This window comes from Danio rerio, chromosome 10 (assembly GCF_052040795.2).
Source record: "Danio rerio strain M-AB ecotype USA chromosome 10, GRCz13ab, whole genome shotgun sequence".
NCBI lineage: Eukaryota > Metazoa > Chordata > Actinopteri > Cypriniformes > Danionidae > Danio > Danio rerio.
In genome coordinates this window covers 25,996,678-26,020,771 of record NC_141030.1, presented here as the reverse complement: position 1 = coordinate 26,020,771, position 24,094 = coordinate 25,996,678, and the positions used below count along the sequence as shown (strand labels likewise).

The 24,094-nt window shown below is 37.5% G+C and overlaps 2 protein-coding genes, 1 long non-coding RNA gene and 1 other non-coding gene across 18 annotated transcripts in view; 2 read left to right on the top strand and 2 right to left on the bottom strand.

Annotated features, from left to right (window-relative positions):
• Window positions 1-24,094, bottom strand: part of LOC147842056 (uncharacterized) — a 592,784-nt gene that overhangs the window by 440,103 nt on the left and 128,587 nt on the right. The window lies entirely within an intron of this gene.
• On the top strand, window positions 2,074-11,922 carry epob (erythropoietin b). Of its 4 annotated transcripts, none has more exons than XR_015500168.1 (5): window positions 2,074-2,306; window positions 5,066-5,181; window positions 5,257-5,343; window positions 8,079-8,827; window positions 9,681-10,721. XR_015500168.1 is itself a non-coding variant. In XM_087268675.1 (5 exons), the coding sequence occupies exons 1-5, from the start codon at window positions 2,291-2,293 to the stop codon at window positions 11,418-11,420; spliced, it is 546 nt and encodes a 181-aa protein (XP_087124801.1). In that variant the 5' UTR covers window positions 2,074-2,290; the 3' UTR covers window positions 11,421-11,884.
• trnal-uag (transfer RNA leucine (anticodon UAG)) lies at window positions 3,371-3,452 on the top strand. The gene has a single exon. It is a non-coding gene; the product is annotated as a tRNA-Leu (tRNA).
• Window positions 14,437-24,094, bottom strand: part of nlgn2b (neuroligin 2b) — a 333,407-nt gene continuing 323,749 nt past the window's right edge. For 11 of the 12 annotated variants that reach the window (XM_087268665.1, XM_087268672.1, XM_087268666.1 and 8 more), the window contains 4 exons: window positions 19,856-20,121; window positions 19,589-19,742; window positions 18,845-19,211; window positions 14,437-18,502 (listed from right to left, as the gene is read on the bottom strand). In XM_087268665.1, the coding sequence (XP_087124791.1) occupies window positions 17,584-18,502; window positions 18,845-19,211; window positions 19,589-19,742; window positions 19,856-20,121 (1,706 nt within the window). In that variant the 3' untranslated portion in view covers window positions 14,437-17,583. 12 annotated transcript variants of the gene reach the window in all.

The window sequence follows — 24,094 nt, the reverse complement described above, 5'->3', positions numbered from 1 at the left end:
TCTCTATCATTGATGTTCACTATTCTGATTATTTTTCTCCCAATTGGCAGTTTATACATTTTGTACAATTACAAGTTTATATCTTGCGATTTCAAGATTATATCTTACAGTTAATACAATCAGAAATGTTTGAAAGCATGAATAATAAAATGAAAAAGGCAATTGCAAATTTTTAACTGTGAAATATAAACTCAGAAATGTGACCAAAAAGTCTCACAGTTAAGTTATTTGTAAGATATAAATGTGCAACTGCAAGTTTATATAAAATCTGAAGCATAGGAACATTTCCAGAACTAATAGCCAATAAATTTCATTTATAATTTGGAAAAACAAAATTGCAGATACTTTTTATCAGGGCGGAAACAAGCTTCAATGGAGTTGTGTAATCCAAAATTAAATGAAAGGGAAAATAACAAAATTGCCATGCACAATTTTGAAGGGATAATGATCAGAATTGTTCAAATTTAGATTTTTTACCTTTAAGAATTGTGAGAAAAGTGTTGAATGAGCAAAAAGATGCAATTATTTGTTGTTTTTATATTTTGAGGTAAAATGGGCTTCTGTGAAAACATTTGTAGCACTGTAAGGGAATACAGTTTAGTGCACAGTAATTCTGAGGTCACAAAGGACGAGTGTTCAAAAGCTGATCAATGAAATCTAACACCATATGTGTGAATTTAGTGGCTTGGGGGATATTCTTTTCATTTTACTTAAGGGCATAATCTAATCTCAGAGAGATACAAATGAGGAAGGATATACAAATGCCATGAGGCGCATAAGGCTGAATAAGCCTTGACTCTCTCTCTCTCTCTCTCTCTCTCTCTAAAAGATGTTCTGAAACTACTGTGTTCCTGTGTCTGGTAAATATCAATACTGGCAGCTGTTATTTTGAACCCAATTCATAGTGCCAGTGAATGAATGTTTCTTGTTTTTCTGCAAAGTACTATGGAGTCTTTTCCTGTTCTAGAAGACTTTTAAAATGTAAATGTAGCGTCCCAGCAAAGCACAATGACACTGATTCTTTAACAAAGAGTCTTAAATGAATGCAACAATTAATTACATAAAAAGCTCCAAAAACTTTTTTTTTGCATTGACAAAATAAAAGAATCGTTCCGGGTGTTGCAAAGAACATTTCTTTACAGACTTTCCCTTAGAGCGAAGAACATTAAATTATCTAAATTAAAGAATCATATTTTGCTTGACTGAAAAGGTTTCAAGGATGACATGGTGGCTCAGTGGTTAGCACTGTTGCCTCACAGCAAGAAGGTTGCTGGTTCAAGTCCTGGCTGGGTGAGTTGTCATTTCTTTGTGGAGTTTTCATGTTTTCCCCATGTTCACGTATGTTTCCTTCGGGTGCTCCGGTTTCCCCAAAAGACATGCGGTATAGGTGAATTGAATAAACTAAATTGGCAGTACTGTATGTGTGTAAATGAGTGTGTATGTGTGTTTCCCAGTACTGGAATGCGGCTGGAAGGGTATCCGCTGTATAAAACATACACTGGATAAGTTGGTGGTTTATTCTGCTGTGGCAACCCTAGATTAATAAAGGGACTAAGCTAAAGGAAAATGAAAAGATTCCAAAGGTTCTACATGGAACAATCAACAGCAATAATGAACCTTTAATTCTAAGAGTGGATCTGTGTTTAAAAAGCACTAAAGCTGAGAAGGGCACCGGCACATGGTCTAATATCCATGCTTGAGAAAGGTAACCTATTTTTATTATTTTTTTAAAAAGCTGTAATGATACAGTATTTAAACTGCTAGCTGTAGTTCAACATATGACCACTAGATAGTAGTGTTGTCAAACAAATAAAAAACGAAGACCTGATTCTTTAAGTTAGAAATGAAAATATAAGAAAATGATAGTATACGTCAGAAAAAAGCCTATCTATCTATCTATCTATCTATCTATCTATCTATCTATCTATCTATCTATCTATCTATCTATCTATCTATCTATCTATCTATCTATCAGTTATAAAGTTTGTAGTTAAAGAGTCAATCGTGAGAGCATGTCGTCACACTGAACTCTGCAAGTAGGCTAATGTTGAGCAACAACAAAGTGACCGCCACAAACAGAGCAGACAGAACAGCGCCTGAATAGGCTACTAAGTTACCAAGGACGCAGGAGGAACAGGGTCATGTAAAAGTCAGATTGAGTGCACTAAACTATGTGTACCCTACAGCAGAAACGTGTTCGGTATGGAGTAACAGTAGTGTGCTAACAGGAACATACAATTACAAAAAAAAAAAAAAAAAACATTATGCAACTTCAAAATGCACATTGCGGATGCAAACGTTTTCAGGTAAGCCATTACATTGGAGCAATACAAAAAGAACAGAAAACATCTGTGATTTAGTTTATGTAGGCTACTATGATACGTTTGTATTTTTGCACCCTACAGTGACCCTATGCCTATCAATCCCCTATTTAGTTAATAAATACAATAAATGCATTACAACGTTTGGCTACAGTCTTATATTTTTTATTACGGATGTTGCTTGCAAATCATGATTAGTTCTACAGTTCACTTATGATAAGGCATTTTACGAAAATTAATGTTTTAATTATAGTTAAGTAACCGAGTTATAATTACAATACCACATTAGCCTACTTTTGAACTTTCTTGTTTGTTTGTAATAAAACCACGGTTAATGTACACGGTAAAACATGGTTAATCGCAACATTTGTGATAGAGAGTAGCTTACCTCAAACATCTGATTCATGCATCGCTGCAATGACTTCTATTATTGCGTACAGTAGAGTTTTAAAGCCCGTGACGTGCACACGATTTTTGTGAAAATTGACTTGAATTGTTCACTTGAGTGAGTCTCTGAATCTGAATCGGTTCGTTTAAAGCACGTGCTTCGCGGTCTAAGAATTAACATGTGTGAATGGTTTTTCTTGAAGGGTTGAACTCAGCGACTTACCTACATGAATATAACACAATTTGCCACCTCAAATGAAATGATACAGCCCGCAGCCGCAGGAAACGATTCAGTGTTTTCTGCTGATTGTAAAGATTCGAGTCACTGGCCTGAATCAAAACTTCTCGACACTAAATGCGGAACCGCTTTTCCATGTAGTTTAAATGTTTCAAAACGCTTTAAAATAGGAGCTGCTGCGCCATGCTATTTTCAGCTGCAATGACAGTTAAAACGCTGAAAGTCATGACACTGAATGAAGAAACAGGGAACTACACGGAGAAGCTTTTATCCAGGAGTTCAAGACACGGAGGGTAGTCGGCGAAAGTTGTGGTCGTAGGCTAATGCAACGCACCAATGAATTCCAAGACATTTCATATTTTACCATTATCGTTTTGTTTGGGCCACCTATGAGTCTGTCTCTGAATCTGTGTTGAATTCCGTGGGTAGCGTGGCCGAGCGGTCTAAGGCGCTGGATTTAGGCTCCAGTCTCTCTGGAGGCGTGGGTTCGAATCCCACCGCTGCCAATCTCTTTGCTGTATTATTGAAGCTTCTGTGGTATTGATATATGATTATCAATACCCATTAAAAATGAGAGTTCAATTATAAATCTGCCACCATGTACTCAAGCTTAACTTTCTTCTGTTGGATGCAGAAAAATGTTAAAATCAACTCACCATTAACTATATACAGTGCTCACCATTTATAAGTACACCTCTCCCTAATCTTAGGTTGACATTTGTTTTTGCAATATTTTGCTTGAATTTAATTGTATCATCTTTCAATTTCTAAATATGTTTGGCGACTAAATTATTATTTTAATAAATATATCTGTTTAATAATCTGTTTTGTTGAAATGCACCAAAATACATTGCCCATATTCACTGAGAAATGGATACAAATATTTATTTTCAAAATGGGCTGTACTCAATTATGCTGAGCACTGTATATAGATAGATGTTTTACTCTGGAAGTAAATGGTTTGCGATTTCCAACATTCTTCAGAATAGGGCTGGGCGATATGGCAATAACACAAACCGGATTATTTTGTTTCAGATTGAATAATAACAATAAATGTCGATATACAGTAATTTGTTAATGCTTCCAGCATTAAAACTTATTATGACTGATGCAACAAAAAATATTAAATTACAATTCAAAATATTGTTTATTAACAAAAACAGATGACACATTTGACTTTAAATTAAAACAAATACGTTAAAAATACATTAAAAAAGACTAATCTGGCATTACCAGGTAAATTAAATGAAAAAAACAATAAAAACATATGGCACAACTTCCAGCAAGTCCACACAAGTTGAAAAACTTTTTTTGGCGGATACTTTTTAGATGATTGAATATCTTGGTTGTGTTGCCAGATTTGGTTTTTATACGACATACTTTACATATCGTTTTAATCTGCTTCTTGTCACACTTCTGATAGCCAAACTACTAACACTAATTGAATTCATGCTGCTATTTTGTCGATAATTTCATCATCTATGGATAATAACTCAAGGTTAGTTTACTTTCACCTTTACTTCCGCTTATTATTTCCTAATTTTTGTCGTCTTGTTGAGTTTGTTAGCAAAGTGCATTCGGAAAGGGTCTTTTGACTTCATGCTGATTGGTTGTTGTCACACATTGCTGCTGTGTGATTGGCTCTTAGATTAATATTGAGTAAAAATATCCAGAGCTTATCATCGTTATCAAAATAAAAAAATAAAAAATAAAAATTAAGCTTAAAGGGGCTAATAATTTTGTCCTTAAAAAGGTGTTTAAAAATGGTAAAACTGCTTTTATTCTAGTCAAAATAAAACAAATAAGACTTTCTGCAGAAGAAAAAAACATTATCAGACATACTGTGAAGATATCCTTGCTCTGTTAAACATCATTTGGTAAATATTTAAAAAAAGAGGGGCTAATAATTCTGACTACAACTGTATTTGTAAGTTGTTATTAATTCAAGACTAAAATAGCTCTTTAGCGCCAATAGCCTGTCTTAACTGTCCTGTCCCATTAAAGGTAAAACCCCTTAAAAAATAATCGTAAAAAGAAACAGGCATAGTTGCGAACCCCAGGTATATGTGGCTTTACGTGAAGCTTTGTAAAGTCAGAGTGTTTTGTTTATCCTGTTCAGGTCTGGTGTTGGTTTTGATGGTGTTCGTTTGTTTGGTCTCTCCGCTGCGCCCCATCTGTGACCTGAGGGTTCTGGACCACTTCGTTCGAGAAGCTGGAGATTCAGAAGTCATCATGGTGAGGCCCGAACACACTTCACACCAAATGTCATATTATTTTCAGAAACATATCATCTGTTTTTCTCTCTCTCAGCGAGGCTGCAGAGGAGGCTGTGGAGTGATGAAATCCTACTTTGTTCCTCTGACAAGAGTTGACTTTGCTCTTTGGGAACATATAGATGTGAGTCACAATGTACTATACTATTATATTATATTATATTATATTATATTATATTATATTATATTATATTATATTATAGTAACAGAGCAGTACAAATCTAAATTATAATCACAAGAATTACTTTTATTTTATAATAATTATTGATATAAAGTGTTTTAGAAAGTTTTTTTTTTGTAATTATGTTAGATGATCAGTTTACTATTTTACTTTACCATTCATCATATATTTAAACTTCTCCCACATCCTATTAGTACCTCTTTTTTATCCAATAGAAGTTTATTTATTAGACCAGTGGTTCTCAAACTGTGGTACGCGTACCACTAGTGGTACGCGGGCTTCCTCCTAGTGGTACGCGGAGGAATCGCTGAATAATGAAAGAAACAATTAACACTTTAATCCTTTAATGCGTAATATGACATTGATGTGATCAGCATTGGCTGTTTTGTGAAGCGTACGATCACAGCGCTGTGCTTAGAGTGTTTATTTTAGTGCACTGTGTCATAAGCTGCTGAAAATCTGTTTCCGAAGTTTAAGAATTGATTCTGAAGCGTGATTTGACTGACATGAAAAGTGGCCAATCACAGTCGACCTTGTCTAGTTGCGTGAAACGTAAGGGCGGGACAAAGGCTTTCTGTGTTGCAGAGAAAGAAAAAACAACTTAAAAACAAATGTTTTGTTGGAATAATGCTTCTCGGATGTTTTCACTGCAGAGATGACTAGCAGAGTAATTAAACCGCGGACATATTTCCTGCCTATTTGATGATCTTCATACACGTTTCGCCCTCCGACAGCCAGTCGACTCGCCTCTGACCTGTCACTCCTCTAAATACATTCTGAATGGCGGCGCGGGAATGAAGGTATTGCGCAATTACTCATTTCTGCAAATGCGGCGAGTGCTTTATTTTAACACGAGAGCGCATTCATGTACGCAAATAGCTAAAACAGATATGTGAGCTCTTAAATAGGCTTTTTTGAAATGAACTGCAAGACCTCTCATGATCGCGTGTGTGCTCAGATTGAATACAATCGCGATCTTTCCACTATTAAAGTAGACATTATTTATCATTGCTCCTTGACTAAATTTAGTCAAAAGTATTCAAAGTTATCAAATATTTAGAAATAGATTGATACATGATCGATGACAATGCTAATGGTCTTCTTATTTGGCTGTGTTGTGAAGTGAAACTTACTTTTAGCAAAGGTGGAACATTTTTTATTTCTTTACGACAAAAGAATTATGCTGGAAATGTTTCTGGATGAGGTATTTATGTTATTTATACATTTAGCTGTATTCTGATCTGTCCTAAAGCATTACAGGTCAAAGCAATCCATTGTTAGCCTACTTATTGTTTATTTATCACAATTTACAATAAGGCTCTTAAAGCTCTGCTTTAATAAATGCAGTGTCGTCATATTTCAAATACCTCAAGTAAAATGAATTCATTTGTTTTATTTTTTTTACTGACAGTGTACTTGTATTTTTTTACGTTTCTATTTTAGATTAAGATCAAGTGTAAAATAAAATCTACATGTGATGTACAGCTATTTAAGAAACAAATTTGCCATATTGTAAAGAAAATTGTGTAAAATATGTAAATAAAACGCTAAATTTAAATCTTTTTACCATATACTTTAATTTAACCTTTCAAAGCTTAAAAATATATATTTTTAAAAATGGGCAAAAAGTGTCTCTATGGCCTTAAAGATTATTTGGTAGTTTTACCAGTGCTATTGAAAAAGATTAATTGTCATGAAAGGAAAAATTGACTATACTTCCTTTGTTAGTGCAAATTATACATGTAGCTTTGGAATGTAAGCAATCCAACCATTAAATTAGTTTTACACTTAAAAAAAAGTAATTTCATAATGAAAATCAGATTTTTTTTCAAAAATAACCAACTAGTACTTTTTAAAAGAGTAATTTGTACTTTTACCTAATATTAGTATTATTTACTTAAATTTTTGTTATTTTAGCAGTGTGATAGTATTTTTATTTGAGTACAAAAAAGATTTCACAAGCACTTAGTGCAGGTTTATTATACTATTAATATATGATTAATAAATATTATTATTAATGGTTTTTATTTGTATCTATTCCTATGCAATGTTTTATGGGTTGCTGAGAATACATTTCAGGTCTTCAATACATAGCATGTCAGTCTTGAAAAAAAAATAGGTGCTGGAATTGACTTTCATTAGGCTGTGCCTGTATGAACCCTGTCATGTACATTTAACATTTATTTCAAGATTTGTCTGAAAGTGTAGGAATATGACATATAGCCTATATTTATAAGGTCCAAGCAGCATTTCCAGCTTTTGATGAATAGGCTACTATGAATACTTTAGATTTAAGTACAGCAGTTTTCTTTTTACTTTTTAAGAACTTTTAAAAACACATTTTAACTAAAACTTTTTTTTTTTTTTATCTGCAAGCACAGTTAATGTTCAGACTATTTCAAATGTTTAAAGTGACTGACAATAATACATATTCTTAATAATAGGATTTAATCTGCATCGTTTTAAAACTGTGCACACCTGTAGCTGCTTAATTAGGCTTACAACGCTATTTTTTAATACTGGTTAAAAAAATAGCGTCGTAAGGTGGTACTTGGAGAGACGATTTTTTTCTAAGGTGGTACTTGGAGAGACGATTTTTTTCTAAGGTGGTACTTGGTGAAAAAAGTTTGAGAACCACTGTATTAGACAATTATTTTCCAATGAATCTGCATGTCCAGGTTCAGATGCAGGCCGTGGAGGTCCAGACAGGACTGTCTGTGCTACTTCAGGCACTTAATACGGCCAGGAAAACAGTCAGCAACTCTTCACTATTAAACACACTAGAAAACAACATCAGTAACCTCCACAGTCTAGGCCAGATCATACGCAGCCTCCATTTACAGGTATGGAAACCAGAGATGTCCATCTGTGAGAATCAAATCCTTCAGTTCTTCTTACTTGACTATCGCTGACGATTCTGAGAATAACAGCAGTCTCTTTTAATCTGTCATTCACAGAAACTGCATTCAGTTAGTCTGCCCTTTAATTCCTCTCTTTCTCTGTGTTGGTGGGATTCTGAGAAGTGTGTTTTTGATAGTTCAGTGACTGTGAGGTGAAGTTTAGCCGTGGCGCTGCATGTTTCTGTGTTTGCGGGCGGTTCACCAGTAGTGAATGTTGCAATTACTGGAGACTAAACTTTTAGGCAACTGGACATTTTTAACCTAGTTCTGCTGTGAAAGATGCCAAATGATAACAAGTGCTGATCAGTGCTAGACATTATTCCAGCTGCAGAGAGGGTAAGATGAAAATGTTCAGAGAGTACAATACAAATAAGAAAATAATAATACAGAAATGCTAAATATGTCACTAAAAAATCTATGAATTTTAGTTGTGTTTGCGCAAAATATCTATTTTAAATGACCAGTAATTTAGAGCTTTTTTGTTGCATTAAACAACAAATAAGATGTTTAAATTCCCTTTCTAGACAGCACTGAGACCTGGAAGAGACATGATGATGGGAAAAAAATGGGTGGAAAAAAATACTGGGTGTGAGAAAAAAAATAGGTGGGAGAAAAAAAACTGAGTGATAGGAAAATATGTATTTTTAAGTTTTTGCGTTCTCTCGCAAAACTCTTGTCCAAAAAACACTGCTCTGTTCACTTCATACATGTCAACCCTTCATTCTATCATCCTATCATTAAGTATTTTCCCATATTTCTCTTAGCTATTTTTTCTCCCACCCAGTTTTTCTTTTCTTCCAACTATTTTTTCCCACCATCACATGCCTTACGGGTCTCCTTAGATTTTTAATCAAAAGGAATTAAACACATTTGGTAAAACTTTACTTGAAGACTTGTGCGACCGTCTTTACGCTTTTTTGAAAACGAAATTGTTGTTAAAAAGCTGAATTAAGATCGTTAGAGTTTGCGATCATTTTCGATTAATCATGCAACCCTAGAATGAATCTTATGTGTTTAAGGGTCTTTGTTATGTCAAGTTGCCTTAAATAAAAATACATCATAACCTTTGGCTTGACAACTTAACATTATCAAGACTACATTACTTGTCATAAATCTGTCATAAACATGACTGTCATCAGGCCAATTATAATCATGCGATGAATATTTTTTCAGATATTTTTTTTTTAGCGGAACAAAATAAATTTGCCATTACAGTTTCTTAATAAAATTCTCAATGAATTGTTAAATAATTTTAACACAGTGTCATTGATGACATTTTATTGACAAAATCAATTTTATTACTTGAAGTCATATTAATCACACTGTTATTAAATTTATCACACAATTATAATAGCTTCATGACAATCATGTTTATGACAGATTTATGACAGCTTAAATTGTCTGGGTCATGTCAAGTTGTCATGATAAAGACATAGACAGGTTGTGATGTATTCATGTAAAGTATTCACAACAATGACATCTAAAACAATGTCACATTTATGTTTAAAATGACAACTAAGCAAAAACACTTAATGACATTTATCCTAAACATGCATAAAATCATGTCATGTCATTATTATAAAAGTTTCATGACAGTCTTATAAACACCAACTTCAAATAAAGTTTTACCAAATCATTTAGCATGCTGAACAATTGTAATTTACTGGACAAAATGTCTAACTTTTATTAGACCTTTATAATATCAAAAAATGAACATTTCACTCAAAAAATCAACTACATACAGAGAAAGCAAGAGTTTTCAATTAATCTCTTAATTTTTTTTTCATACTTCTGAATATAAAACAATGTCTATACTAAACAAATCCAGAAAAAGTGAATGTAATCTCAAATGTCTATTATGCAATCGATTCATTGAAATTAATTCTTAAACCTATGATCAATCCTGTCTCTATAAAACTTCCCTAATAGTAGCATATGTCATAATAATCACAAGAATTAATGTTTTGATTCAAATTCTGATCATTTTAATTGGAAATTAATTTAATCAATGCTCTTTTAGGCATGATATACGGCTGTATAGATGTCACAGTTTAATAAGCTACAAAGTGCAAGTGAATATAAAGAATATAAAAGTATACCCGAAAATGTCATTTCTGTCATCATTCTGTCATCATTCACTCATTTAACTAACAAGTTTGAGTTTCTGTTGAACACAAAGTAAGATATGCTGAAGATAAAAAACAGCCATTAATTTCCATAGTATTACCACATAGTAGTAGCCTACCCTAGTATGCAGCAAAAGAAAGAAATTCATAGACGTTTAGAAGCATTTATGGGTCAGTAAATGGTGAGGAAATTGTAATTTTTGAGTGAACTATCCCTTTAAGCTTTACTAATAGCACCAAATAAACATGAATACATGCTTATATTAATAAAGAACTCACTAACTTTCCACAGAAATTCTGAGTAATTTGTCTTGAGTGCAAAGTCAGCAGAAAACTACATCATTTTTATCAATTCAGATGGAGCTATAATCATAAATTGTCTGCTGAGTATATTAAAGTGACCATAGGGATGCCTAAATATGTGCAAATGTGTATTTTATAATTCAGCTATTCATTGTAAGATTTTATTTCTTCATAGTAAACCAAAGGCCCAAAATGTGATTCATTGCTGTCTGTGAAACTATGAGAGTGAATGGAAAGCTGAATCAATATATATCAATCATCATCGGTGAAGCACTCCATCTGTGCTAAAACATAATGAATCATGCTTAAACAACAACACTGTGCAGTGCGCACAATACAGCTGGCAAATCTTGAAATGGAAGCGCTAACTAGCTTAGCGGCCAACGCTTCAAAGCCTTGCTTTGTTGCGTGCGTCGTGGCTGTTTTACCAGGCCAAATCCAATCAGATTCTAGAGCTGCAATTTATCCATTTTGTGAATTTCGGGGATGATCAATTTTCCCTAATGAGTGCGCTGTGTTTGCGCAGCAGGCCGAGTCCACAGTTCTTCCAGATGATTCAGCTCCTGCCAGCTCACAGACGCAGGAGGTCTCGTCTCTCCCAGAACTTCTGCAGGTGCAGAGCAGCTTCCTGAGAGGAAAAGTCCGACTCCTGCTTTCAGCTGCTCCAGCCTGCCAACGGCAAAACAGCTGATACCAGATAACCGCCACAAGCTGGACCACAACACTTGATGGAGACATGATACTCCGGCTTGAATCTTAGTTTAACCCTAAAGGAGAATCATTTACTCACCCGCATGTTGCTCCAAAGACTTTTATTCATCTACAGGACCCAAATGAAGATATGTTGAATTAATTCTGAGGGTGCGTTCACACTTGTAAATGCTTTTTGTTCTGGGTGTGGTTCACTTTCACATGGCAAAGTTTCTAAAAAGACCAAAATAGTTAAAACAAGTCACGTGCAGGTAAAATCTTCTCACATTGGTCAGAGTTTGGTTTATTTTCCAGGATTCCGCACGGCTGCTATACGTCGTTACTGTAATTTTTGTTGATGACAAATTAATTGGTGTGCTTTAATTCTGAATGGTGACACTTACAGACATTTGTTTCCATCCAAAGATGCCAATTAAATTTATGTGCAAAACAGGAATATCTCATAAAAGACACGTGAATAAAGCTGCGTTTCCATCCAATGAGCCAAAGAGAACAAAATCGTCACTTCCTGATTAACTGGCGCCTAATATCAACGGTAAAAACGGAATTTGCCGCGGTAGGAGAAGCTGTGTGAATCTTTTCTTTAATAAAATGAGTGAGCGCAGTGGTGTTTATGGGTGTGAGCCGCAGAGCACAGATGCTCTTAACAATTCTGGAGGTCAATAATAATACAACACTAATACTGAAATGGTTATGGCCTTTTAAAATGACCAAAATAACATTTTAGATGTTTTATAGTGTGCTCAGCCTGCTGGTTTGTCCATTCACACACATTTTTATCATTACATGATCTCTAATACCAACATCACATGACTTTTTTCAGTGCACATACTGGAATTTGTTTGATAAAAGTTTTTCCATTGTAGTTTATGCTAATCTTTTCTTATAGAATAAAAAGTATAACCGACTCAGTTATTCACATACATTTATTATGCACTAATTATTATACAGTATTTTCAAAACTTATGGGCATTAGCTTCATGCATTATGGCATTACCATCAACCATTTTTTATATGCATATCCAAAATGTGCATAAAAATAGTTGGATGGAAGCATAGCTAGTGTCACCGAATATAAATCAGAGGTAAGACTTTCTCATACATAGCCTCGTTTCAATTGTGAAGGGTTGTAAAAAATATATCGATTCTATATCAGGTCGAGTTAGACAGCATTCTTTTACTTTAGTATTCAACATAAAAATCACTTTAACCAGTACGACTGATATCTTGGACAAAGAGACTTTGAGTGGAAGAACAGACTAAAATTTGATTAAATAATGTTCATTTGGGTTTTAAAGATTAACACATTTTTTATTATTTTTTTGGCTTCGTAACGACATTAGGGTGAGTAATTTAGGAGTTTTCATTTTGGCATGAACTAACCTTTTAAAGAGGAGATGAACTGAGAAATTTGCTTGATCTTTTGAAACATAAGAGGTCAGCGCAGTTTCAGAACTCAAAATGTCTAAAAACAGCTTACATTGATGACAAACAGCCAAAACATCAAGTTGTTGAATTTTCGGATGATGCTGTGCCAGCTATACTGGAGCGGATAGTCACATCACACCACACAATGATTTTATTACATGTCCATCTATAAAGGATGAAGTATGAACGATGTTAAACTATTTTATTACTTCTAAATAATTTCAATTCCTCTAAACAGGGGCGGACTGGCCATCTGGCAATTTTGGCAAATGCTAGAAGGGCTGGACCATTTTTTAAATGTGGGCCGGCATGCTATTTTCTATATATATATTTTTATAAGTATTGCTTTTACATGCAGGCAGCTTTTTTCTCTTGCAAGATGTGGAATATAATGATGATGATGATGATATTAGTAATAATAATAATAAATGTTTTGCATTGGCCCAATCGGCAATGGCCGGCTGGTTTTGAGATGGGCTGACCCAATCAGAGGTTACGCGGCCGTAATCAAAATCTGGCAAGAATGTCAAAAAAACAGTGAGCGCAACACAAGCTACTTGTCAGAGATGGACCGTAAAAAAGGAAAGGCAGTGCCGAAAAGCTCAAAGAAAGCAAATGATGCCAAATGCATAAAATAACTGAAATAGTCTTGAAAGGGGGCAGCTCAATGGGTAGCGCTGTCTCCTCACAGCAAGAAGGTCAATGGTTCGAGCCTCGGCTGGGTCAGTTGGTGTTTCTGTGTGGAGTTTGCATGTTCGCGTGGTTTTCCTCCCAGTTTCCCTCACAAGTCCAAACAAAAAATAAATATTTATTACATATGGTACTGCTTATATTATTTCCCCATCTGTACACCAGTAAAAGTAGTTAATGTACATGTCCATGGATGGGGCTGTGTCGGTGTGGTAATGTGGGCTGGTTTGGCTATATTGCCAGGGCTGGTTTTTAGTCCCAGTCCACCCTTGCTTCTAAATAAGCTTTCTAATGTACAAATCATCTTAACATCATGAGTAGACCTCATAGAACAGTACAAAACAACTGAAAAAAAAGTCAGTTCAAGAGCCCTTTAAAGAGCTGGGTGTCATTTGTTTAGAAATCTAGAAGCCTGCAGTTGTGTTTCTAAAGTATGCATCATTTGAGGAGTGAAGCAAAGCGGTAGTGACAACATGACATATTCAGCAAGATAAACATGTCAGAAGAACCTGCACAGGACCACATTAGAGCACACAAGTGGACATGTCGCAGGCTCAAAATCTCATAGCGGTGTCTGCCAGACAAGATGTTCGCAGCTACATGGACTACCACACACCAGAGATACTTTTAATTTCCACGAATTGCTGCTATTTGTTCGTTTTGTTTTATTTACTACAGGACACATGCCTTTTTCTGAGTCCTTTATCGTACATCTAACGGCAGGACCAAAGATCTTTTTAGGGTTCAGCAGAGTTCATCATGCAGCCACAACAAAGTCACTATAAGATATGCTTCCATCTAGAGGACAAACCTGGAAGTTTGACTGAAACTGTAATACTTGGACAACCTTTTGAAATAAAGAAACAGGCCTGTCAGTATAAGTTTAATAACCTTTTTAATGTTGTCCAGTTCAGATACACAACATACAGTGTGTAGTAGCCTGTATAGGAAACAGAAATATGAATTTCAATCTTTCGACCCGTTGCGGTCATACAGTCCCCACATCTCAAGCCTTTTTTTAACGTTGCTGAAATTCAATAAAATGAAACTCAACAGGTGCAAGTCTTTTTTTGGCGACCAAGCATTAAAACTCAACAGTTGTGTTTCTCAATATTTTTTTCTTCATTTTTTTGTTTAATCCTCTATAATACATAGGCAACCCAGACAAAAAGTATCACCACGTATATCTGGTGAGAGTGTGCTTTATATGTCTGTCAGTTGCCGGTAGATTCATCATCTCTCTCTCCCCTTTATTTTGTAGAAAAATATGAACTGTTTAAATTCTCTACTTTGAAATATATGCAGCTCAAATTCACAAACAAAAATCCCACCCCCAGTCCGACAAATCTCCAATGGTTTGGGTAACATTAAATTTCTAAGAACTCACAACCAGGTAAGAGAAAACAAACACCCCACAGTGTCATTTAGTCCACTGAAGCGTGATGAAGAACACCCAGGAGAATGACTCAAACAGCAGGCCTCTCCAAAAAAAAACTATAACCAAAAACCCAAACGGGGCTGATTTTCCATCCTACGAGCTTGTACGAAGAATAAAATAAGCATCTTCTTCATATAGACTTTCTCATTTAGCTCTCTCCAACAAAATATTCTGATCGGTCCCACCCTCCTTTTCCAAACGAAACAGAATCAGATGCAGCCAGCGACTCTTTTGTCCGCCGCATTGTTGGGTCTTGCAGCAAATTTGAATTCCAAATGCAATTATTCTCACCAAGTGCGCTCATTCTTGACTCAACGTATCCTGTAACGTGGATTTGCTTCCCTCAACATTCATTACGTTTTAATGTCTTTCGTTAAAAAGAAAGCTTTATATTTAAATCTTTAAATGAAAAAAAATCGATAAGGGTCTTCAGAATCGCGGGTTGAGGGATGTGATTGGCTGAATGAGCTTGCACCTGCTTTTTTTGTTTGTTTTTTTTTTATTTTTTTTTTACAGTGGATACGTTTGGCTGTGAGCCCAACAATAAACAAAATATTTACAAAGACCATGTCATCTCTTACACTTATAAAAATGTACAGTTTGCATCTTGTATATATTTTTTTTCGCTCATGGCATGACAGAAAGTGGCCTTGTGTGTTTTTCATCCACCCACCAAACAAGAAACTCCAAAAACAAGACGACGAAAGAACGCAAAATGGATGGCAATGAGATTGGCTTGCTTGCGTTATGTATTGTGAATGTATATTTAAGTGTCGTGAGGAATAAAGCCTCGTCCACAGTAGCGCAATATGTTTCGTTTTCAACCGCCACCAAGTCAATATTCAGAATGCATTTGTAGGCCACATCTGTCCTGTTCCACACACACACACACACACACACACACACACACACATACACACACACACACACACACACACACACTTACACACAGATGAATGCAAACCACCCGATTCCTCCCGCCAGATCGTTCTCGGCACCCTGAAAGAGAGATTTTGGAAAAGAAAAACACATTGAGAGGTGAGAAGTTGAACCTGGAGGTCTTACAGGGACTTGTGACAGGGCATATAACAAGATGTCCGCCTGATGACAAGTGAGCTCAAACTGAGATAATCACTCAAAGGTCAGTGTCAGTGAAGGGGAAGAATGTTCTGGACACGTCATGAGCTCTCTTGGGCTCTGGATAAAAGAGAGAGACGGGGAGACTCCAGCTGTGCAGGAACGGACGCAGGTGTTGATCCCGTCGCTCTGGATGTCCAACTCAGCAGAGTTCGAGTCTTTACAGAGAAACTGAGAGAGAGACACAGTGAACGTTCCTTAACTCAGTGTGGCATAATGTTACTACAGAGGACTATATGATCGGAGATAAAAAAAAAACAAAAAAAAGGAGGGGATCGTGGATCTGATCAGTCCTTCTCCGGGAGATGAGCTCTGTCGTACCACTTCCGTAATTATAAATGAAAAAAAAAAGAAGGAAAATATTTATCCTTTTATTATCGTCAAGAATCAGTTTCATTTCCGGATATGAGCATGTATCTACAGAGGGAAAAGAATCTCCAAATGAAGTGCACAAAGTAGAGCTGATGTAAAAAAAGAAAACAACAACAACAACAACAAAAAAAGAGAGACAGAGAGAAAGAGAGAGAGAGGAAGAGAGACTGTTGCAGAAAAAGACAACAACAATTAAAAGACAAAGAAAGAAGAGTCTTGAATCTCAGATGTCCTTTTTCCTCTTAAAAAATAAATCATGCAAATTTCCCAAAGCGCAATCAGGATATAAATTGAATTATTATATATCTTTACTTTTTATATAGATATTTGTTGTGTTGTTCATTTCTCCCCATAGGCAAATAACAGTGACAGTGCAAAACAAAAAGCAAAAGTGAACAGAAAAAACAAAAGAGAAACAAAAGTAAAGAAAACTAATTTGGCACTTTTTTTTTCTTCTAATTTCTGCAAATTCCTTGAATAAATCCAGTTCAGGCGATTCTCTCCACGTCCGTCCGCGAGACTGCGTCTGATTGGACGATGATCACAGTACTTGGCACAAGAATGCTGGTAAAAATTAGATAGTAGAATCTTTTTTCATTCATAGCCTTATAAGGTTATCAATAATACATATCTTACATGTATGTTCTCTTGATTTATAAAACAGTCCGAAGTAGGAAAAACTGTTCTTTTTGGGGACTAGAAACAGCTACAGAAGAGCAGAAGACTGCTGGGAAGAAGAAAAGAAAAAAGAAAGAAAGAGAAAGAAAGACGGTAATGTATGCAAGTAAAAAAGAAACAAAATCAAACTTTAGGGAGGGGATAGCTGCTGCACTCAGAGGGGAAAATGGCCAACGTTTGCTTTTCCACCCAAAACTTTCTCCACTGCTCATACCAAGAACGAGAAGAGCAGGAAGAGTAAAACAAGAAAGAAGGAGAGAGAAAGAAAGAGAGTGTGTTGGGAGTGGACTTAAAAAGAATGTGAGCGGTGAGTTGGACAGTATCCATGTAGAGCACCACTCTTAGTACTTGAGGTTTGTGTTCCTATGTTTTTGGGGGACCTGGTCCCCTCAAGGGGTTACTATACTCGCGTGGTGGAGTGCTGATGGGGCAGGGCGTTGTTGCTGTGCCCCGCACTTGGTGCCGGAGCAGGGGGGTACGTGTTAAAGGCATGGAGGGGCTGCATGCCAGTGATGGTGCTGGGGATCATGGAAAGTGTGTTAGCCGTCATGAGAGGCACATCCTCAGGTGCCCGCCGTAGAGCCAAAGTGTAATCCGGCGGGCACACAGGTGGTCTCAGGGGCTCCAGGTCGCCGTGGAGACCACGTGTCGGAAGGGGTGTGCCATGGTCAAGCTCTACCCTCTGCTGCTTCATCTGCAAGGACATTAGCTCCTCCTCCTGACTCAGTGCAAGGTCATTATGGGGTGGACCTCCCACTATCCCAACACCTGGCACTGCCCCACGCTGGGGAGAGAGGCGGCGATGCCGGCGTTGCAGAAGCTCATGCCGTTTGTCGCGTTTGTAGTACAATGCGGCAAATGCCAGCACGTTGAGGAAGAGCAACGATGCACCCACTGCCACCGTCACACTCAGCTCAGTCGAGTAGTCCCGTGTATTGCTTGGAAAGGGGAAGCGTTCAGGAGGGTGCTCAGAACCTTCAAGGTCCGGGTCAGGCGGGTAGGTTGAGACCGTGGGGTGGCGAGTAGAGCGCGTACCGGGGCTCTGGGCTGTGCCCTTCCAACCAGGCCGGTGCGGGACTCCTGGTGGCAGTTGTGTGGTGTAGGTGGGGATCTCATCATGGATGGTATGGAGGTGAGGAACCAACTCAAGCCAGAAGGCAACTTTGTTGGCACGGTAATTGTCCCGGATTCGAGGCTTCAACCCAATGTGGAGGTACTGCTTATCTTTAGAGCTGAACTTGGTCCAGATAACTTCTTCAAAGCGATTGGGCTTAGTATGGATGAACTTGGTATCTTGCGGCACTGGAATGTTCGGATCACTGGAAAAATAAAATAAACAAAGTGAGAAGGAAATAAAAGCACAAGAGAAAAAGATTCACATTTGTACATTTGAAGAGTTCAGCTGCACATACCTTTAAGTGCCATATACTGAGCATTTTTCACAGGCTCATGTGTATCGGTTCAGTAATTTCACATTTCTGGCAAAGAATAGGTTCTTGTCGTTGATTTTAAAGTGAAATAACTGAACATAAACATAGGAGTCTGAAAAATGCTAATTTTAGAATCAAATTTCTGAAGGCACTTTCAGGAGGCATTTGCATTTGAACATTTATATTCTGGTGTAATCAAGTAAGACGTTTTTGGACAGTTTAAATTCTCACCCTGTCTTAGCAAAGTTTGTCCAGTACGTCATCACCACAGCACTGAGCATGATATCGTTCTTTGAGAAGTTGCAGGGAAACAGTTCTGTGGCACCCACCATGGGAACACCAAACACATAGGGGATCTCGTCACCATGTGCTGCATCTGCCCACTCGGGTCGTGCTTCCGTCTGGCAGTGGTGGTGGAATGTATAAAAATAAACAGGGGACTGGAACTCAGCATGGAGTTTAGCTGTGGCCACTGCTGGCGCCACCCATTGATGGTCCGTGAAAAGTGCAAGTAGAGTTTTACGCCGCATATCACCGTTGTCACGATCAGCCCAATCAGTATACATAAACTTTATAGTCTCCCGCAATATGTCTTTACCTATTAAAGGACAGAAAAAGACAAAAGGAGAAAGATAAATGTTGGATGTTGAAAGACAGAGTAGGTTGTCATACAAAGGAGGGCACCTTGACCGATTAAAGAAGACAGTGAGACAGAAGCACCCAAGGTGAGGGGTAAAATTAGACTGAGGAACAGTTGCTGAGAGAATGTGCAGATGTGTATATCAGCGTTGCCAACAGTAATCCTTATGATTGTTTACATTAGCCTCATTTTGAATTCAATTGCACATCAGAACAAGTAAATGAACAGCATTGCTCATTGGTGGCTGTAAATTCATTGTTGGCAATGGCAGATCAGACTCCTAATACTTGATAATATATTGTATATGTGTGTAAGCATGCATCATTGAAGCTTACCCTCTGGGTATCCATATAGGTTGTCTACAAAGTTGGAAATGGTGTAGTCAAAGGAAGCAGCTGAAATTCCTTCCTCGCCCTCATTGTCATCCACAAATTTCAGCCCTTCACCTTGGTTCACCCCCAACAGGATGTCGTAGTTCAGGAACTCCCCCTGAGGACATCACAGAAATGTCACCCACAGTACACACTTTCGCTAAGGAACTGTCATGGTTAGACTCTGGCAGAACTCTAATCTCATGGACCCCGCAGTGTTCAACATCACACCTGCTGCATGAGGATCTCAGGGTCATCAGGGACCACATCTCCATCCACCACTGGTCCAAATGCAATGTGGTATCGGGCAGGTTGGACATCCTGATCCACCAGCTCCCTGTAGCTTTTCCTTCGCAGACAGTCAACCAGATCTGCAGTGTCACTGTAACTGCAGCCCACCTTCTTGGCCAGGATCTTGGTGTACATCAGGGGCCGGTAGTTCACTGACCAACTGGATATGGCAGAGCCGCTCTGCGCAATGGCCCTCTGGAACAAACCTAAAACCGGGATCAGTTACAAGACAATGAGTAAGAGATGTCAGGGAGCTGGCTGTAATGTGAGTGAGTCAATGTGGAGAGAGTGTGTGACACATGACCATGAGCAAAATAAAGACACCGGATCTCTTTTTTTTTTACCACAAAAGGCTAGGTCAGTGAAATTTTAAATGTTTTTACATTGACTTTAAATAGTCAGTTTCAGTCAAGCGAAACCTTAATGCCTCCAACTGAAATAAAAAAAAAAAAATGTGCAAAAACTTGGCTCCCACTTTAGGATCTAATTGTTTTACCTTTGGAAATAGGTTTCAGATTCACACTGTAAACACAGATTCCATCTGTTCGTGACATTATCCTGATTAAAATCAAAATCTCAATGTTGTTCAGGAAAAACGTGATAGGTTTCTTTTGTCCATATCGCACAGCCCTACTTCAGACTAGAATACATCATGAAAAATATTCTGCTGACTGGGCCATGATACTCTTCAAGCCAAATCGAAGGACAGACTGCTGTGATATAGTTTCCGACAAAATTAGACAAAGACAATGTTTGTTTTGGAGTTGGCATTACTACAGGGAATGTCAATATTATCTGCATTTTGTCTCTCAGCCTGAAGATGTCGCCATCTTTTGAGTTGCTTCACAAAACAGAAAAACAGTCAGATGATCATGGCAGAAGGTAACTGTAGCCAGCACAGGCAAAATTGAATTGTGGAGGTATTTCATGTTCAACGGCAATGATGTTCAAGTCACCATAACCCATATCATTTGTAAGTCGTGCCTGCAAGGACTAAAACATCGCCACACCTACGCACTACACATGAAAACAAATGGATTAGCAATGGTCACTTTGCCGCATCTAGTGTAGACAGCTTCCAGCTATTGCAGCGTCACATGACAGTGTACATCTGGTGTAAACATTATTATCTGCTCTACTGTTAATGTAAATGAGTATTCCATTTATTCAGCTGAGTAAGAGGGTTTCAGACCAGCATTTATATTTAAATCAATAGTTCACCCAAAAATCAAAATGACCTCTTAATTTACTCACCGCCGGCCATCCTCTGTGTGTTTTTGTGTCAGATGCCCCTGTTTTTTTTTTTTTGTCAGATGAACACAGAGTACTTTTAAAATTTCATCATATGTTTTTCTCACTGTAGAACGATGTAGGATAGTGTTTTATTGTGAAGCTTGTTTGTCTGAATAACAGTTGAGAACCAGGTTAGTAACTGTACTGCAGTGTTAGTAACTGTACCGTGAACCAGATTTCTGGCGGCAGCTGCGATCGGACACTATTCCAAAGTTGGCAACCCAGGGGTGTTATATACTGTACCAAAAAGTTGAGGACCGGGGGCAGGTGAAATAACGGGAGATTTCCAGGAGAAATAACAAACTAAGAGGGCGGCGGGAAATGCGTCTGAAATTTGGGAGACTCCTGGGAAAAATGGGAGTGTTGGCAGGTATGATTCATACACCACCAGGCAGTTAACTAATGTCTTAAAAATCGATGTATGTGTTGAACATAGGGTCATTCTGAAAACATAGCCCTATGTATAAATATATTTCTGGAGATTGCAAATTATGTAGCCCGAGCTACGTATGGCTGCATTTCATTTTTAAAATGAATGCTACAGGGCAGTATGATGCTGTTCCTTTTCATGCTTACCAGCTGTCTGCTTACATCCGTGTGGAAGGCTTTCCCACTGTTACCAGTTTGTCCAGCTAGCTCGCCATGTATATCAGCAGACTTGAAACGCAGAGAGGATTTGACAATGGGGTTAGAGTCCGGTGAATAACGGTTCCAAAAAGTGGGTTAGACAAAAACAGAATTTGAAAAATAAAATAAACAAGTAAATAACAGGGTGAGAATGTGGTAAAATCGGAAACATGGTAAAAAGTCAGGCGAGGGCTTTTCTTTTTCTGGATTGCTTTTGAAAATCGTCGGGTGGGTTTAGGGAAGTGGGTGGCCGGGTCAGTCTGTTCTTTTGAAAACATTATTGTTTGGGTTTAGCAGTGCAAATGGCACTCGTGAGAAAAATTTGAGATCTGAAAAGCAGCAGCAGCCTCCGGTGGATTCGTGAAAACAAAAACTGCAAAACAACGTAGCTCCTGGGACGTATTTGGCGCTCTCCAGAAATATATATAGAGGTACGTTTTCAGAATGAACCAGTGTTGGACATGTTTTTGTAAAAAATGATCAAAATAAAAAAAACATTTATTACAAACTCCAATGACTGACTCCAGTGGCTGACAGCATGTTATGTGTAACTGATACAACACAAGATAGGTAGACACATGTATGTGGCATTGTAAGAAAAATATATACTGTAAAATGTTATACAGTAATGCCAAACCAACTTGTTTTGTTTTTTGTTGTTGTTTTCTGTAGTGAACAAACCTGTGGTAAGTGGTTCCTGCGAGGTGCATCTATTTCTGTAGTTTTCCAATAAGAATGTGTCATATATAATATGTGATATGGAATTTGACCGTTGCCGATTTGAGTTTACAATTTAAAACTTTGACATATTTAAGTTACAAAAACACATAGATCTGCTTCATAGGAGTTAACACCCTGGTGGCGTATGGGTAAGTGTGACGATGAATTTATGAACATTTGGAAGTTTCAAAATAAAAAGCCACTATACAAAGCTGGGATAAAATTTTAAAGTTAAAAAGTCATATACACCACGGATGGCAGAAGGGTGGGTAAATTATGGTGTAATATTAACTTTGGTTTAAACTGTTTAACCTAGGCTCATTATGAAAACATACCGCTATATACATTTCTAGAGAAAGCCAAATACATTTTTTTGCAGTTTTTGTTTTCGCAAGTTTTCGTAAATATACCAGAGGATGCTATCAACTGACTAACTGACTTACTGAATGACTGACTGACTGATCTACTGACCCACCCTCCTCCTTCCCTGAACCCAACCAATGGAGCTTTCAAAAGCACCGATTGATCCGCCCACCCACTTCCCTAAACCCAACTGACATTTTTAAAAAGCAATCCAGAAAAAGAGAAGTGCTCACTTGTTTTTTACCACAATTTGATATGTCACCCTGTTATTTACTGGTTATTCCTCTCTGCATCTAAAGTCCACCAACGTACATGACGAGCTAACAAGACAAACTGGTAACAGCGGGAAAGCTGCCGATACTGAGGTAAGCGGTTAGCTGGTAAGAGCGAAAAGGAACAATAGAATTTAAAAAAATGAAATGTAGTAGCCATAAGTACTTCTGGCTACATAATTCACGATCTCCAGAGATGTGTGTCAGGGGACGTTTTCAGAATGAGCCTATGTTGAAACTGTTCCTTTAAAAAGGGTTTCAAAGCAAACATTTGCTAATAAATACAGAATCAACTCGAATTCAAATTGAAGGCATATGAATAAGAATCCAATCAAATAGTCAAATTGGTCACAATACTCAGCCCAGGTAGAAATGTTGAGCTGTTCTTCAATGGTGTGTAACCAACACAAAGTACACAAACTGAACTTGGCAGTGTTGGAAAATGCTCTGGATAAGCATGAGGAAACCGTCTTGGCTTTCAGAACCCTGCTGCACCGTTATGTAAAGTGTCCCACGGTTTTCATCTGCAGATTCTATTATTAATTATTAAAATGTTTCCCCCACCCCCTCAGTCACACTCACACACTCACATTCACACACTATACTCTATTACAAGACCCCCCAGCTCCAGTTCCCTATGAAATCAATTAAGAATCAGCTCAGCTGCAGTCCAACACTTCTGCATCACACACACACATAGCTGTACACGCTGCTCATTATAAATTTGTCTCACATCCCTCCATTTTTATCACACAGCACTCATTATAAACTGGCATCAAATGCAGACGCACGTGTGATCTCGAGATAGCGGTGTAAAGCAGTCTCGCACACACACACACACACACACAAACTAACACACACCGCAAGGCAGTGCCAAAAATCAGGCTCACTTTCACAGAGTCAC

Excerpts from the sequence above, each read along its gene's own strand:
- epob (XM_087268675.1), top strand. Across the intron at positions 5,344-8,078 it reads CTCTTTGGGAACATATAGAT|GTTCAGATGCAGGCCGTGGA; the intron begins GTGAGTCACAAT and ends CTGCATGTCCAG. Across the intron at positions 8,244-11,258 it reads TACGCAGCCTCCATTTACAG|GCCGAGTCCACAGTTCTTCC; the intron begins GTATGGAAACCA and ends TTTGCGCAGCAG.